Genomic DNA, 18,331 nt, shown 5'->3' with positions numbered 1-18,331 from the left:
AAGCCTGGGCGTGACCAAAACGGAACTGGGGCAAGATTACTTCAGAGCGTTCAGACTCCATCAAAACCTGAAAATCTTCGAAAGTGGGACATACCTCTTGGCCGCCAAAGCTAAAAACATGCGTCACTGGATTCCAGAACCTTGCCGCGGCATGGAGAAAAGGGAGATGTAGCGGAGTACGGCTTAGCGTGAATAGTGCATTCAAGCCGAAACCCCGGAAATTCAGCTTTTCCGAGCCATCTAGAGAAAAGATCCAAGATATGATATTTTCCGCGAGAAATGCCTCCATCTTTGCCTAAAACTAAGATAAAATGAATGTTCCCGAAGTTGAGGCTTATATAGAAGGAAAAACACTATTCACGGGGACACGTGTCAAAAATCTGGTGGCTGCAGGACTAAATGGCCGGCCAGCTACTTTTTCTGGCTGGCCAGCCATTTACTTTTTCAGAAATGGCCGGCCAGCTGTCTCTCTCCACCAAAAATGGCCGGCCGGCTTCCAAGGATGGCTGGCAATGCTGCAGTGTATCTCCTTGACCCTGTTTTACCCTTCGAGGGAGAGTTCCAAGCATTTCCAGGCAACGGGAGAATCAAAGGCCTTCATCTCTCTCCGTTTCGGATGCGTTCCGATCGTCAGAAGTACACTTTGTTTTTGTTGAGGTGTTTTGATTATCGAGTTGTTGTTTTGCTTATCGAGTTGTTCGTCGAGCGGACGTGTTTTGTGTTTTTGAGTCATTGCTCTCTGTTTAAGCAATTTTTGTTAAAGTCTGGTTTATTTGTGTTGTTGCATTTTGCTTATCGAGTTGTAAACTTTCTAAGGTCCTGTTATATCTTAGTAAGTTGAGTTGTTTAGTTTGTTGTGTCGGTTCACTACCTGACTTGGTGATTACACAATGCGCATTTCCATTCAATTTTATTTTTGTGCAAAATAAATTGATGCGATACGATGCTAAAAATACAAACATCTTTTCAAAAGCTATTTCATTTCATCATGCTTTACAACAAACAAAGGTACAAGTTTTACAAAAAATAAAACTGCCTAACAATGTGCAAAGTGCTACAAACTACTAGCAAAAAGAAAAATAAAGCAGGAAATAACAACATCAAAGTCCTCGGGAGCGGGAACGAGAAGCACGCCTTGTCCTCTTCTGCGGGATAATCTCCGCACTGTCATCATCATCTGAGTCGGAGCCTCCCTCCTCAGCAAATGTCTCTGACTGACGGTCGGTAGCCTCCCCCTCCTCCTCCTCAGCATCCTCCTCCTCCTCATCAGGCTCCACCTCCACAACGTGAGCCCTGCGTCTGCGGACGGGCCCTCCTCGAGCTCCTCGGAAAGGCCTAGATGGCCCGGATCCTCTGGAAGGCCGAGATGGCCCTGCCCCCTGAAAAGGCCCAGATGGCCCAGCTCCCCAATGAGGCCCGGATGGCCTGGTCTGCGGCTGACCAGACCAGGAAGGCATCTGAAAACAAAGAATTCAATTCAAATACATCAGTCCAAATATATACATCAGATGCAGATACAAGCAGAGGCTACATGAAGTGAGTGCATGTAAGTACAGTGTATAAGTGAGGTATGTGTCAGATGTGCTCTACACAAAAGGTCTATCGATGCAGTAGAAATCAGCATGTCATCAGAAGTATGATAAATGCCAGAAAACTGAAGGTACCTGGATGCCCGCGACAGACAACTGTGCCTCCCTACGCAGGACCATGCCTTCGAGTGTGGCCACCAGCCCAACCACCTCCTCCATGTATCCTCGCGATGGCTGCAAAAACGAGTTCATAATCATCAGTGAACAGAAGAGTGTCTAAACATCTGAATGATGAATGAAAAGAAGTGGAGCATACCGGCGGTGAGTCCGGATCAATGGCGTATCGATCACTGGGCATCGGAGGCTCTAGTGGAATCAGAGTCGGAGAGCTAGCCCCGTACTGCCACGCCATCAACTCAGTAGGCATATCTGGCCATCCGACATGAGGATGAATCGACGGAGTTGGAGGAACCGGTCTGCTCCCGCCTCTAGATGTGCCAGCCCTGCTAGAAAAAGGGACGTCTGTAGCTCGAGCCCGAGCCTGATCCGAGGATGACGTACTGGCAGGCCTCATCATCGGGATACGAGCTTCCGTCAATGGAGGCATCAAGTATAGGTGACGGTAAGTGGCGTAGTCCCCCTCCTCAACATGCAGTAAAGCATCAGTGCCCAGCATGGCGCCGACTACCTCTGAGTAAGAGAGTCTGTCAGCGGTCCGCATACTGGCTGGGGGTGCTGCGGGAATATCCTGAGAAAGATACCCCCATACCTGGCGCAGGAAGCGCTCCCCCAGGAACCATACCCTGCCAACCGGCCCTTCAAGCAGGACCCTATACTGGGAGATGTCCGATGCCCCGGTGTACTGAAGTCGGAGGCCATCACCCAGAGACGCCCAAGGCTGCCATGTAATCTGCGAATGATGAATGCATAAACCAATCAGAAATCGAGAATATACAGAGCAAATCAAAGATGAAAATGAAAAGAACTGAAAGTTCTGAGGTACCTCTGAATGTCGCACCGTGTCAAAATACTGTCGCAGGCGAAGGAGGGTCTCTCGAGGCCTCGGCCGGTGCGGGCCCTCGAATATCAATGAATATGGGGTCACGGGAATCCCTACCACCTCCAGCTATGGGGCTAATGATGGGAAGTATACATAAACCCATAGCTGAGAAAAGCAGTGCAGAACGTAAGTACGAAATGCTGAGAGCAAAATACAGACTGAAAAAGTGCGCTGTGGGTGCAATGTACAAGTAATGAGAAGCAGAAATGTAAATCAGGGGGACAGAAAAGTACCTCCCAGGCTCTCCAGTAGCCGCCAAGTAAGTCGCCCCGCCTGCGGGAGGTCGCGCTCATATAAAAGTAGAGGGTAGCCAGGCCGGTGCCACCCCAATCATATCTACTGACCTGTGATAGGTCAACCAGAGCGCTCAGCAGGTATAGCCCAATGGTGTTCCCTCTGTCAGGGAACAGGGTAGTCCCGAAGAGGAACATCAGGAAGCCACGAGCATACTGCTCTGTCTCCTCGGGAGTCTCGGGCACCATCTCCGCCCGCCGAAAATGGGAAGAGAACCAAGTGTATCGGACTCTCCCAGAGACCCTGTCAACAGGTGGGTGAGCCCCCAATAAATACATCCAGGCGGCCTCCCACTCGCCCATATCCTCATCGTAGGGGATGGACCAACCTCCGACGTCTAAACCGGTCAATACAGCAAAGTCAAAAGGGGTCATGGTCATGTCCCCGGTAGCAGAGAAATGAAAGGAATTGGTGGTGTCCCACCATCTCTCTACCAAGGCTGCCATCAGCGTCCTCCTGGCAGGACAACGTGACAACCCGACACAGAAGGGGCCGAACCCCGCCAAATCTACCAAGTCTCTGACGCCCTCCGGAGCGTACCAATCCCTCGCGGCAGTGGAACCATACCCCCGCACACTGCGGGAACTACCCTGCATTTAGAATGAATACATGTGTCAATAATGAAATGAAATGGGCTGTGTGCCAATGAAATGAAAAAGGGCTGTGTGCCAATGAAATGAAATGGGTTGTGTGCCGTTGAAGTGAAATAAGCTACTTTCAAAATCTACCTGGGCTGCGTGTTCAGAAAATTTGAGATTTGGGCTGCGTGTTCAACTTTCAGTTAATTTGTGGGCTGCGTGTTCACTATCTACCTGGGCTGCGTGTTCAGAAAATTTGAGATTTGGGCTGCGTGTTCAACTTTCACTTAATTTGTGGGCTGCGTGTTCACTATCTACCTCGGCTGCGTGTTAAAAAAATTTGAGATTTGGGCTGCGTGTTCAACTTTCAGTTAATTTGTGGGCTGCGTGTTCACTATCTACCTGGGCTGCGTGTTCAGAAAATTTGAGATTTGGGCTGCGTGTTCAACTTTCAGTTAATTTGTGGGCTGCGTGTTCACTATCTACCTGAGCTGCGTGTTCAGAAAATTTGAGATTTGGGCTGCGTGTTCAAACTTTCAGTTAATTTGTGGGCTGCGTGTTCACTATCTACCTGGGCTGCGTGTTCAGAGAATTTGAGATTTGGGCTGCGTGTTCAACTTTCAGTTAATTTGTGGGCTGCGTGTTCACTATCTACCTGAGCTGCGTGTTCAGAAAATTTGAGATTTGGGCTGCGTGTTCAACTTTCAGTTAATTTGTGGGCTGCGTGTTCACTATCTACCTGGGCTGCGTGTTCAGAAAATTTGAGATTTGGGCTGCGTGTTCAACTTTCAGTTAATTTGTGGGCTGCGTGTTCACTATCTACCTGGGCTGCGTGTTCAGAAAATTTGAGATTTGGGCTGTGTGTTCAACTTTCAGTTAATTTGTGGGCTGCGTGTTCACTATCTACCTGGGCTGCGTGTTCAGAAAATTTGAGATTTGGGCTGCGTGTTCAACTTTCAGTTAATTTGTGGGCTGCGTGTTCACTATCTACCTGAGCTGCGTGTTCAGAAAATTTGAGATTTGGGCTGCGTGTTCAACTTTCAGTTAATTTGTGGGCTGCGTGTTCACTATCTACCTGGGCTGCGTGTTCAGAAAATTTGAGATTTGGGCTGCTTGTTCAACTTTCAGTTAATTTGTGGGCTGCGTGTTCACTATCTACCTGGGCTGCGTGTTCAGAAAATTTGAGATTTGGGCTGCGTGTTCAACTTTCAGTTAATTTGTGGGCTGCGTGTTCACTATCTACCTGAGCTGCGTGTTCAGAAAATTTGAGATTTGGGCTGCGTGTTCAACTTTCAGTTAATTTGTGGGCTGCGTGTTCACTATCTACCTGGGCTGCGTGTTCAGAGAATTTGAAATTTGAGCTGCGTGTTCAACTTTCAGTTAATTTGTGGGCTGCGTGTTCACTATCTACCTGGGATGCGTGTTCAGAAAATTTGAAATTTGAGCTGCGTGTTCAATTTTCAGTTAATTTGTGGGCTGCGTGTTCACTATCTACCTGGGCTGCGTGTTCAGAGAATTTGAAATTTGAGCCGTGTGTTCTAATGTGGGCTGTGTGTTCGCAATTAATTAATGAGCCGAGTGTTCAGAAATTCAAGTGTTGAAACTACATGTTCAAGCATGGCAAAGGTGCGAAATGTAAAATACAGAAGATGAGGTAAATACCTCTCAGGCCTCGTGAGAGAGATGCTGCTCCGGCTCTCTGAGAAGCAGATCCACGGGTGCTCGCTCGTCAAAGCTGGTAAAATGGCGGAAGACGGCACGCGGGAGGACATGAGCTGGCAGACGGTACCTCCCGGGAATGAAAGGTCGGGTCCTCGGAGGTAGAGTCATGGGATCGAAATCATCTCCGGCACCTGGAAAACCCCCGCCATGGGAAGAAGTACCCGCCATTTTCAAGAATCTGCAAAAATGAGCAAAATGGGCCAAAATCGAAAAAAGTCAACAAAAGTCAACTCCCGGGAAAATATTCCAAATACTGAGACAAATTTACCTCAAGTGGTGAAAATGCAAAAAGAAGCTCCGAAGTCGGAATTTAATCGCTCCAAAGTGCTTAAAACCGAGTGTTTTTACGGAAACAATTTGCGCGGGGCGTTGGAAAATGCACGTGAAACTCAGATCTAGAGAGAAAAGTGTTGAAAGAGGCAAGAAATGAAGTGAGGCTCGGCTGCCTTTTATAAGCCTCAAGCCTTGGTTGAAAAGGCATGCAAAAAGGAGAGGAAAAGACCAAAATGCCCCCGGGAAAAGGGCATGGCCGGCCGGCCTCTTTTTCTAGCTGGCCAGCCATCTGCTTTTTGCAGAAATGGCCGGCCAGCCATTAGCTTTTGTGGAAACCGGTTGGCCACCTCCCCTTGGGAAGATAAACGGCCGGCCATCATCCTCACATGCTCACCTAGCTCTCTGCAAATTTTGAGGAAGATCGGAGTTCCCGGGGCCTGAAAAAGTTCAAGAAAAGTACACTTCCGGCCGCGAAATTGCTCCGTCGGGATTTCGGTTTCAAGTTCTGACATGTGTCACATCATCATCCATCGAAATCAAAGTGTATCCCTTTTGAATGAGTTGTAACCTTTCAAAGAAGCAGATCGGAGGCCGCGATTGAGTTACCTTCGCCGAAACACGCTTTTCCGTACTCGTTGTTTCATGACAAATGAACACCCTGATTCATGCTCGTTTTGTACTATCATGCACATAACTTGCATTCTCATGAGCGTACTCACATTGTCATGTACATTTCTTGTTATTGGCATACCTCCGTGTTTGAGCATGCGTTGTCACGCATGTTCCATTCTTGCATTGCGATGCATTCACTCACCGGCACTGCGTGTGTCGAACTTTCGGAATCACATTAAATACATGTTGTTAGCATGTTGTGTTTGTTGCAATTTCTCTCTTTTGCAGGCACGATATTGTATGTACGGTTCAATTGAAGCTGGTGCAACCAGACGAATCGCGCAGGTATCGTATCTTCTCCGTGTGAGACGTGGCGGGGATTGAATAATCCTCCGCATTCTTAACTGCATGAGATGTAGTTGTTGCTTTGCATTCTTGCTTAAAACTGTTGCATCTATTTGCGAATACTTGCTTCATTACAGCATGCTGCATTTGCACGATCATTGGGTTACCTTCGGCTTCTTGCATATCATTTGCATTTTGCCCCCCTGCCTGCGGGCACGTCTCTGTTTATCTTGTATGTTTGTCTAAGTCTTCGGCCTTGTCAAAAATGGGTCGTCTCTGGGCTTTGACATTCACTCCCGTCACTTGTGACTTCCGAGTTCTGTCAAAGAGGGGCAACTGTAGACACCCCATTTTTGACCGACCTTGAGACTCAGACGTCACCAGTTAAGCACTTGGTGATATTGCATAATGTGCTCGTTCAAAGTTTCAGAGTCTTGGCTGCGAGCCCCGCCTCCGGATTTCCGAACCCTCTTTTGTGCCTTGTCTCGGTTTGCGAACCAGACTCGGTTTTCTCTGTTTCTTTTCCTGAGGGAAGGGAGAGGTCCCGTAGACTATCTCTCAGTGCCCGTGGGCTACATTTGGTGGCCGTAGGCCATTTTTCCCATTTCGGAGCCCAGTTTCCGGTTTTCGGAGCCGTCAGGCCGTGTGCCTCGGTTCGGGACCGCTTAACCATCTCCTATTGCTCTGAATTTTGGCATACATCTTATTTCATCCCTTTTGAGGGACACTGGGGGCTGAGAAACCCACTTCGAGGTCGAATACCATTTTCGGTGCTTAATAGCCCATTTTCGGGACCCCGAACTGCGTGTTTTGGCCCCGGAACATTCGTTTTGCAACGGTTTTCGTTCATTTTTGGCAGGTACCTCTGTTTTATCACAAGGAAGGTCACTGAAGGGTGGGAGGCCAGCAATTGTTGCAACAACCAGTTATCTCTCTTCCAGAGCCTCCCGGCGCCCGTTTTTCGCACTTCCGGGCTAATGTTGAATACCTTGGAGCTAGTGTTGCCAAATTTCAACCACATATTTGTGATCTACACACATGAGAGGCCCCTAAAAGTTCATGGCCGGCCAGTAAGTCAACTTGACCCTTTTGACCCCCTCTTTCCGAGCCATTGTTGGACCCCTTGGACCCACTTTCTTGGAATTTCAACCGCATGGTTGTGTTGTACACACATAGGGGTACCTCTCCAATAGCTGGCCGGCCACAAAATCTCATTGACCCTTTTGACCCCTAGCCGGCCGGCTAGGGGGTGTGGCCGGCCGGCCACCTCCAGCAAAAGTAAGAGGCCGGCTTGCTTCCTTGCACTGTGTACTTTACAGCTGTGGGGCAATATCCCCCAGATATTTCCTGTATCCGGGGGATATTTTGTGGGGGAGTTTTGCTCTCCTTCTCCCCCACCTTTACACCCCCTTTTTGATCCTTATAACCAGCTGGTGGTCTTCTCTTTTGGGGTTAGAAAATTTACTCTTCAAGCTTCCATAGCCAACTCCATCTTCTTCCTTCTCAATTCTTCAAAAAACCCTAACTCCCTAATCATCATTCCTTCTACACCACCAAGCTCTACCACCACCATCTCATTTCCAGCAACAAGGAAGGATTCTTGAAGGCTAGAGAAGCTACAAATCCATCCAAAAAGCAACAAAAGTTTGAATCTTCAAGGGTAAGTAACACTTTTACCCTTTTGACCCTTTCTCTTGATCTATTTCTAAGCCTCACTTATTTTTGGTTTCAAGCTCCGGCCCTAACTGAAAAGTGCCATATTTTGAGCTCATCTTCACTTCTCATTAAGGGCTCAACCCTGTTTGAGCCCTCCATAATATACTTGCTTCATTGATCATCTTGTATGTCATGATTTTGCATGCTATTTTTGGCCCATGAGCAATCTGTTTTTGAGCATGTTATAAACTGATATAAGGCTTATTTTGAGCCCCTCTTCAATATTGGAGAAGGGCTCAACATTTTTTGGTGTCTCCATGTGTCACTTGTAGTTATACCCCTTATTTGGCCCCATTTTTGCATAAATTGGCAACCCTCTTTGCTTCTGATTTTGGACCTTGGTCCGAACTGAAAGTGGTCTTATTTTTGCCTATACTTCATTTTTCATTCACACTTTTTTTCTGTTTGGTGATTATTTTATATACTTCATGTTATAGCACCTTTTGAGCCTTGTCTTGCATCACATTTTTGGCATATTTGTATACTGATTTGAGGTCTGCCATATACTGTAAATGTTCATATTTTTGGTCCATCTTCATTGTTGTAGAAGGAAATTTTCCAGTTTGGGTTTTTCTTATACCACTTGCTTCATTACCCCTCTTTTGGCCCCTATTCTTGCATGCTATTTTTCCCCTACCTATACTTGCTGTTTGGACATGTTTATAACTGTGAAAGTGAATCTTTTGGGACTGTCTAGCTTCTGTCTTTGCATTGCATGTCCATATTGTGCATGTTTGGCATAGCTATAGGCCATTTCGGGTGCCTAATGTCGCATTTCGGGACATTTCCTTGCATTTCATGTCATTTCGCTTCATTTCGGGACTATTTTCCCCCATATTTTAGTGCTGAAATTCCATTAGTATGCTTGCATATCATTTTTGCCATATTTCATCACATTTTAGCATTGCCTCGGTTTGCGCGCCAGTGTGCACGCATTTCGAGGAACTTCATTTTCTTCTGCGGCATCTTATGTGAGTGCGGCTGAGGCTCACTCATGTTAGTATAAGTCCATTTGTCATTTTTCATGTCATTTGCATTGCGTATGCATTGCCTCGGTTTGCGTGCCAGTGTGCACGCATTTCGAGGCACTTCATTTTCTGCCATCGGCATCTTATGTGAGTGCGGCTGAGGCTCACTCATGTTAGTATAAGTCCATATCATGTTTTCATGTCATTCGCATCGTTTTAGCATCGTCTCGGTTTGCGTGCCAGTGTGCACGCATTTCGAGGCACTTCATTTTCTGCCATCGGCATCTCATGTGAGTGCGGCTGAGGCTCACTCATGCTGGTATAAGTCCATTTGTCATTTTCACATATCATCGCCTCGGTTTGCGTGCCCGCGTGCACGCATTTCGAGACACATATCATCGCCTCGGTTTGCGTACCCGCGTGTACGCATTTCGAGGCACATCATTTTCATTGCATTCGTACATTTTCTCGGTTTGCGTGCCCGTGTGCACGCACTTCGAGGCATATCCTTTTCATTGCATTCGTGCATTTTCTCGGTTTGCGTACCCGCGTGCACGCATTTCAAGACACATATCATCACCTCGGTTTGCGTGCCCGCGTGTACGCATTTCGAGGCACATCATTTTCATTACATTCGTGCATTTTCTCGGTTTGCGTGCCCGCGTGCACGCATTTCGAGACATATCATTTTCTCGGTTTGCGTGCCCGCGTGCACGCATTTCGAGACACATCATTTTCATTGCATTCGTGCATTTTCTCGGTTTGCGTGCCCGTGTGCACGCATTTCGAGGCATCTCATTTTCATAGCATTGAGTATGTTAGGATTGTACCTTAGTTGCATTTCATACGTATCATGCATATTGCATCGTGTTCGGAATAGGAGTTAGCCCGGGCATGGGAAACGAGGTACATTTCGTACTCCGAGTGACGGAATGCGTCTCAATTCCCTAGTCACCGACACTCCGGATTATCCATGATGGAATTAGGTTTTAGCTGTATTTTCATGTGCATGCATCCTATATTGAGTTGTGCATTTCAACTCCTCGGCCATCATGCCTCGGTAAGCGTGATTGGTGGCACGAGGATCGAGACATGCATACATCTGTGCAAATACATTGCTATGCCCCTTTCCTGCTCTCTGTTGCAGCAAAAAGTAGAATCAGCAACCTTTTTGGGGCTCGGCACGCATTTCAAGAACAGGTGTAAACAGAGGCTAATTGGGGCATTCCGGTGGATTTCCGCGCAAGACAATCCGGACATGCATCATCCACTAGAAGCAAGGCAGTCCCTGGCTTGCATGCCAGTTTTACTTGTTTTCTTAGTTAATTCTTTAATTAATTAGAATTTTGTAATATTTTTGGACTGTAATATTCTTTTATTTGGGGACTGTAATATTTGGACTGTATATTTATTCGGACCCTCCGAGTGAGGGCACAACTGTAATAAGTGTGCGTGAGTGTGATGTATGTCTTCCAACCCCACGTCTTTCTCCCTTTTATTTATCCGCTTATGATGGTTAGATTAGGGCATATTTAAATTAGCATACAGTATGACAGCATGTTTGCATCATTCATCTGTATTGCATGCACCGGGCTCGACGCATCATACTAACTGCATTGTACTTTCAATCCTAAATTGAATACATGATAGTTGTAGCATTTCATATACCATCTTAGAATAGCCGAGCCTGCTATAGTTGCATTTTGTATGTGTTGCATTAGGCATTTTTGTATACTTAGGATCATGCATGATTTCTAATACAGCTTTTGTTTTGGCTTGGAGTACCCGGTAAGTTTTATGCTTTAGCACCCTTGCATGCGTGTGAGTGTTGCCATGAATAGCATGCTTACCATGAGGCTATGTGCTTATATGATATAACTGCCTGAATGCCTGTGGGTGAAGGTCGGGTTATCTAAATTGGAATAAAACACCAAAATGTTTCAAGCCTACCTGCGGGTAGCAAACCATTTTCAAAAACAAACATGAAATGTTTCGTTCTAAATCAGGCGACCCGGTCTATATTTGTATGCTGTGAGCATCACATAGTAACCTAGGCTAATAACCGGAATAAGAACTCACAATGTTTTCAAAAATTGATATCATGGTTAGTAGAGGCCGGTCTATGACCGGGCGAGCGGGGGTGCTCACGAAGTGACCTTCCCCAATCGTACCCAAGTTCCCGAGCCGAGGCAATTTTGGTGATGACGGACACGTGGCCTTTTGGCACCGAGTCAGGGTTTCCTAAATTTCCCAAAATAAAATATTTAGGTGGCGACTCTGTATCTGGCAAAGCAGTCCATGTTTGGCACTACTTTTTCAAAAAAATCTGATTCTCAAAACAATTTGCCGGATTTGGACTCTTTGGTTCAGACTTAGAACCGTGACAACAAATCGAGTCCGAGCTGTAGCGAGGTCCCCCGCGGGCTTGTTACAGTTTCTGGCGACTCTGCTGGGGATTTAGAGAACTTGACTCGAACTCATGATATCTGTTTTGACTACACTTGTGTGCTTCTTTGCATTGCATTTGCATTGGTGCGCCTAGGACACCGTGTTTGCCATCTGCTATTCCTGAACGGTTTGCCGGAGGCTTGTCTTGTCAAGGCATGACCATAAGGCTGACCGGTTGTGGGCTCTGCCAGTATGGGAACACAAACCCCGGTTTTTACCGGGGCACCCTCTTTGACCATTTGACCTAGTGCATATTCGGATCCATAGTGACCATTCCAAATTAGGACAGGTTGCTTACCCGTTTATAGGTTGTTTGAAACCGCTGTGTGCGTAATGAAACCCTAGTTCCTGACACAATAGGACAGGGAAACCCTACCCCAACATAGGGGTGTTTTGGCTCTCACTTATCTGTTATGTGCTTTAGAGTGCGTCTCTACAGGAATGCATGTATCAGTATATGAGTTTGGGCATCAAGCCTGCGGGCTTCAGTTCAGAATTGTCAGTATCAGGCCTGCGGGCATCAGATCAGTATATGAGTTTGAGTATCAAGCCTACGGGCTACGGTTCAGTATTGACAGTATCAGGCCTGCGGGCATCAGTTCAGTATTGTCGACATCAGGCCTGCGGGCATCAGTTTTGTATTACGGGTATCAAGCCTGCGGGCATCAGCCAGTATTTGAGGATTAATTATCTGCGGATATCAGATTCTGTTTCAGGGAACAATGATACAGGGATAATAATCAGTGTTCGAGGCCAGTGTGTATTTCAGCTTACTGACTGTGTGTTGATTATGCCCGACTGTGTGTCTTGCATTTTATTTTAAGCTGTTATGCTGTCCGTTTATCTGTTTATTTATTTCCTTTTCGCTTTATTTATCTTTTGCTAGGTCAGTTTTAGCACGATTGCTTCCAACCCAACAGGCATTCCCCAAGCACCTTGGACACGAGGTCATCGACTCCACCGATCTGAGGATCTAATCGACGGACAGCCAGTGTTCCGTTCTCTACCCCCTGTTACCAGAAGGAAGCCGAAAAGGCGCAGTACGTCAGAACAGAGATTGTCAGAACAGTGGGTTACTTTATCAGAGGACTACAGGACTGAGGTCTCAATTACTGCTGTAGAAATAGACATACCGGTTAGACAGATGGATCAACCGAATACATCAGGGATGGAGGCTTTGATGCGCCAGATGCAGGAGAGTATGAAGCAAATGCACGATGATGCCGCCCGTCAAGCGGAATTCTCCAAACAGCAGGCCACAGTCATGGCCCAGCAGGCTGAGTTGATTGCCAGACTGCAACAACAGAATACAGCGTCTCCTTCACAAACAATCCCTCCTCCGGCAGGAGCCCCAATACCTGAGCAGGCACCTGTTGTTCAGAATATTCCTCCGAATACCCAGAATACTGTACTAACTGTCCAAATTTTACAAGAGGACACGAGTCTTCCAACGGGGCCGGCTCCGCCCCCGCTTCCACCACAACTGTCCAAGGTCCATACATCCAATCACCCGGACTCTCCATCCGAGGTCGAGGTTGATCATACGGCTCTGAAATTGAGCAAACTGGAGAAGCTCTTCAAAAAATCCCAAGGGGCCAAGGCTATGCCGGATATCGGAGATGGGTATACCGAGGAGGCCGTGATACTCCCCGATAGGTTCAAAATGCCACAAATAGACCGTTTTGACGGGACCGGCGACCCCATGGTCCACATCCGACTGTTCGCGGACGTCTTGCGGCCAATGGGCCTAACACGACCACAGAAACTCTCACTATTCGGCCGAACCCTGTCAGGTGTGGCCTCCCATTACTACGCAAGATTACCAGATGAAGTGAAGAAGAATTGGGATGAGATGGCTGAGGCCTTTGTCACACAATATTCATACAACACTCAGATCGAGATCACAACCCGTGATCTTGAGACGACGAGACAAGAGCCCAAGGAATCTTTCTCGGACTTTGTGATCCGATGGAGGGCAAAGGCGTCAACGATGACTTTAAGGCCTACTGACAAAGATCAAATTCAGATGATTGTGCGCAATCTCCACCCGAAATTAATGCAGAGAATGATTGTAGTCCCCTTTCCTACTTTCGCAGATTTACATGATATGGGGGTGCAAATAGAAGATGCTATGAGGCAAGGTCTGTTTGACCAGGACAGAGAACAACCGAGGAGGACCTTCAATCGCAATAACAATGCAGGCCCGAGCGGCGCTGCAAACAGGAGAGCCTCGGAAGTTGGTATGGTCACCACCACTCCCCCTCCCCCTCCAAGACCTATGACTGCCACACCCTTTTCCGGCGCGTCCGGAAGCAACACACAAGCCAACAACCGATTCCAACCACGAGGCCAAAGAACCTTTACCCCACTATATATGCCTCTGACCAAAGTTCTAGGAATACTGATCAGAAAGAATCATTTGAAACCCCTAGAACCAAAGCCATTACCGAATCCACTCCCCCCCTCTTACGACCCATCAAAATACTGTGCATACCACCAACAACACGGTCATGACACCGACCGCTGTTACAGATTGCGTCATGAGATCCAAGATCTTATTGACAAACAAGTGATCGCACCTCCTGATCAACCCAATGTCACAACCAACCCTCTCCCATCACATAACCAAGCTCCTCCTCCCAAAAGAATTAACTTTATCCAGACTGGGGTCGCATCTTACGATCCTAGCATCTTTATTACGCCCACCCACCTACCCAAGCCAGAGGTGCTCCTCCCCGATTGCACTGATTTCTTGTGCATGGTAGACATCTCCAAAACCCAACCAGAACCGATGGTGGTGACCGGCGAAGACGGGGCAGGGCGGATTTTGGGAGGAAATGAGATTGTTGAATCTGAAACTGGACAGAATTTTGTCGGGGGAGCCTATGATCCAAGCAAGCACATCCTATCGACGAGCCGAATTGGGCTAAGCGTAGAATTGCCAGAGACAGGAGAGCTATGCATGATCCGGGGGGATAGATCTGGGCTATGGGCAGATGAGCTGACAGCTGCAGGGGAGGACTTTGCCAACCTGCAACTTCTTGATGACCAGGAACTGGGGGAGGCGTCAATTAATTGGTATGATTATGAGGAATCAGAGGAGGCCACGGGATGGCTTGAAGATGAACCGGATGCAGTGGGGGAAGCCCAATCAGAACAGAGCCCGGCAGGGGCAGAAATATCAGTTGTGGCCGGAACGGCCGAAAATCAAGTTGTATCGCCGGAGAGCGCCGGTGTAGAGAATTCCGCTCAGGACATGGGCATTACGGATGTAGGAACTGTTGAGCAAACGACTGTACTGACGCAGTTGGAACAAGGAAAATTTGAGGAGGCTGAGAGAATTAGAAAAGCAAAAAGCCCTGAGGGGACTGAAAGTGCCGCGTGCACGAAAACAGACAACGCTGCGAGCATATGGACAGAGAGCGCTGAGAGTGCGAGTGGACCGGAGCCAGACAGGTGTCTGTTGGCTGCCGGTGGAATGTGGTGGGAAGATGACGACTTGTGTCTTGCCCACACGGATGAAGACTGGGGGAATAACCAGCCGGATGATACTTGGTACCTCGATGAGGTTGACCATATGACAAGAAGTGGGCGGTACTTCAAGCCCCCACACCTGGACCAACCCGAGGCATCCGGGAAGGACAGAGAAGCGGAGAGACAGAAGGAGAAGCAGATTGAGGATGAAGCTGTGCTGAAACAATTAAAGAAAATACAAGCAGACATCTCCATCTGGGGACTGCTAATGGCATCACGAGTACACAGAGAAGCTGTCCTATCTGCCATGGACAAGTCCAAACTCTCCATAGACACCACGCCTGAACAGCTGGTTGGGCTGGTTTTTCCGGGAGGAGGTTCCCCGGCATTAACCTTTTCTGACAAGGAGCTACCGCCTGAGGGCACAAACCATAACAAACCTCTCTATATCTCTGTGGAATGTAGAGATAAGTGGATACCGGTGGTACTTGTTGATACCGGGTCTGCGATTAATGTCTGCCCGACCAGAACGGCATATGCAATCGGGTTGAAGCCCGTAGACTTCGTCCCAACCACCCAAGTGATCAGAGCATACGACAATACCAGCAGAGAAGTGATGGGGACTGTTAAAATTCAAACCAAGGTTGGTCCAGGACAGCACAGCATTGAATTTCATATCTTGGACGTTCCCGCAACCTTTAACTTACTTTTGGGGCGACCGTGGTTGCACCAGGTCAAAGCAGTCTCTTCCACTCTACATCAAATGCTAAAGTACCCTCACGGGAAAGGGGTAGCGATCGTTTTTGGGAATTCATCAATCCATCCGCCGCCGGAGGTGTCTACACCTGTCTTGGAGATTGAGCACGGCACGGAGGATGTATTTTTATCGGGGTTCACTTTGGCCGAGGCTCAAGTGGTGCAGAATGTCATGGCTGCGAATGAGGGCATGTATGTTAGTGCACAATCCATATACCTCATGAACAAGCTAAAGCATACCCCTAGGATGGGATTAGGGAGAAGTGGCCGGAAAGGCGTCTCAGTGTTGGCCGAAGTGCCACACAACCCTCACGCCTTTGGACTGGGTTATCTACCCACTAAAGAAGACTGGGTGAGGAAAGGAAAAGAAATGGCCGGAAGGGCCAGGGCAAAGAAGGCCGGGAAGCCATTTGATTTAATGCATAGGCCCATCTGGGGTACCCTAAACGGACGTTTCATCCGGGAGGGGGAAGATTTTCCATTCTGCGGCTTCCCGGAGCCATGGCTAAACGCGGAGGGGAAGCGCGTGCCTGGTTTTGAAATCTTCTTCGACATACAATTATCTGGGGATGACGTTGCCGAAGCGCAGACAGACCCACCAACTGAGGTTGAGCAATGTGAAGCAGTGGATCCTGAGAGCACAGAGCTTGAAATGGGGGTAGCACTAGCGAGTCTACTATCAGATCCTCCGATCGGCCAAGAGTGCTTGGGGGATAACTCTTCGGTTTCTGTGATTGGAGATGAAATAGCTGCAGTCTTTCCAGCGCCAATCTTGGATGCATCTATCGCACCTTCTCTCATCTGGCAATATGAAGAAGGCTTTTTATCTAGCAGTTCCGGGTCAGGTAGTGAGCCGGAATCTGATTCTACCGAATCTTCTGCGTCGGAATCAGATTCCAGCTCGACTGAGTCTGAGTCCGGTATTCCTGGGGGTGATAACCCGGATACCACAGTCCTGTCTAGGTCGTCTTTTTCATTTTCTTTTGAGTCTGTTGTAACAGAGGAATCTGACGGCTTGGAAGTATTTAATGAGAATGATGTGGATGTGGTTTCCGAGTATTTTTCTGTGCCTTTGATTTATTGCTTAAATCAGGATTTTCAAAATTTTGATGAAAACAGCGAGGAAGAAATTCCCCCAGTTTTGCAACGATTAATTGATCAAGAGCAGGAGAGATTTGTTAAACCTTTAATGGATGAAATCACTACTGTGAATGTTGGTACTGAGAAGGACCCGCGGCTGGTCCAGATCGGGTCCACGTTGTCTTCAGAGGAGCGCGAGCGCTTAGTCGCTTTATTAAAAGATTTCAAAGATGTTTTCGCGTGGTCCTATGAAGACATGCCTGGAATCGATCCTGAGATTGTACAGCACCGGATCCCTCTTGATCTAGAGGCCCGCCCTGTCAAACAGAAACTCAGAAGGATTCGCCCGGACTGGGCCCTCAAAATTAAGGAAGAGGTCACCAAGCAAATTGACGCAGGATTCCTGCTGGTATCTGAATATCCAACTTGGTTGGCCAACATAGTTCCAGTGCCGAAGAAGGACGGCAGAATTCGGGTCTGTGTAGACTTCAGAGATTTGAACAGGGCCAGTCCGAAAGACGACTTCCCTTTGCCGCACATCGATGAATTGGTGGACTTCACGGCAGGACATGCCTTACTTTCGTTTATGGATGGTTTCTCAGGCTATAACCAGATAGTGATGGCACCCGAAGACCGGGAGAAGACTGCGTTCACTACCCCGTGGGGGACATATTGTTATAGAGTGATGCCATTTGGGTTGAAAAATGCTGGAGCTACGTATCAACGGGCAGCGACTACAATATTGCATGATATGATCCATAAAGAGGTCGAGGTGTATGTGGACGACATGATTGTCAAGTCCAAAGATAGAGAGGGCCACTACACCGCCTTACAAAAATTCTTTCAAAGGATCAAAGAGTTTCGGCTGCGACTGAATCCCCAGAAATGCACGTTTGGTGTTACAGCAGGGAAGATGCTAGGGTTTCTGATTACACAAAGGGGCATCGAGGTCGACCCTTCCAAAATCAAGGCCATCTTAGAAATGCCACCACCAAGGACTGAAAAGGAGGTGCGAGGCTTTCTGGGTAAAGTGCAATTCATAAGACGGTTTATTTCTAAATTAACCTTGACTTGTGAACCACTTTTTGGTCTCCTGAAGAAAGGAAAGAAATTCCAATGGGACGGCCGATGTCAAGCAGCTTTTGAGCAGATCAAAGAATATCTACAGAACCCACCCGTGTTGTCGCCGCCAGAGCCGGGGAGACCGTTGATACTGTATCTTTCGGTAACCGAGACTACCATGGGCTGCATGCTTGCGCAGGAGTCAGAAGACAAAGTGGAAAGAGCCATCTACTATCTGAGCAAAAAGATGCTAGATTACGAGACTCGCTATACACCGCTGGAGAAGGCTTGTTTGGCCTTGGTATGGGCAACCAGGAAGCTGCGGCACTACCTGTTAGCCCACTCTGTAATGTTGGTTTCGCGTTTGGATCCCATCAAATATCTCTTCGAGAAACCAGCACTTACGGGTAGGCT

General features: G+C 47.6%; 1 protein-coding gene across 1 annotated transcript; it reads right to left on the bottom strand.

Annotated features, from left to right (window-relative positions):
- Nucleotides 1-965: 965 nt before the first annotated feature.
- LOC145823367 (uncharacterized) lies at nt 966-2,008 on the bottom strand. The gene is made up of 3 exons (XM_082922915.1): nt 1,846-2,008; nt 1,665-1,763; nt 966-1,457 (listed from the first exon to the last, which is right to left on the bottom strand). Exons 1-3 carry the CDS (start codon nt 1,954-1,956, stop codon nt 1,101-1,103), a joined length of 567 nt encoding a protein of 188 aa, XP_082779041.1. The 5' UTR covers nt 1,957-2,008; the 3' UTR covers nt 966-1,100.
- Nucleotides 2,009-18,331: the final 16,323 nt, after the last annotated feature.

The sequence above is a fragment of the Camellia sinensis genome, chromosome 4 (assembly GCF_055761805.1).
Source record: "Camellia sinensis isolate YWXY chromosome 4, ASM5576180v1, whole genome shotgun sequence".
NCBI classification, from domain to species: Eukaryota; Viridiplantae; Streptophyta; class Magnoliopsida; order Ericales; family Theaceae; genus Camellia; species Camellia sinensis.
The sequence above is the reverse complement of the archived record's forward strand: the minus strand, read 5'-3'. Positions and strand labels throughout refer to the sequence as shown.

Bases quoted from the DNA above. Each gene is read 5' to 3' on its own strand.
- LOC145823367 (XM_082922915.1), bottom strand. From the start codon at position 1,956: ATGCCTACTGAGTTGATGGCGTGGCAGTACGGGGCTAGCTCTCCGACT. The intron at 1,764-1,845 runs GTATGCTCCACT...TCGTTTTTGCAG, and splicing joins TTGATCCGGACTCACCGCCG to CCATCGCGAGGATACATGGA. The intron at 1,458-1,664 runs GTACCTTCAGTT...CTTTGTTTTCAG, and splicing joins TGTCTGTCGCGGGCATCCAG to ATGCCTTCCTGGTCTGGTCA.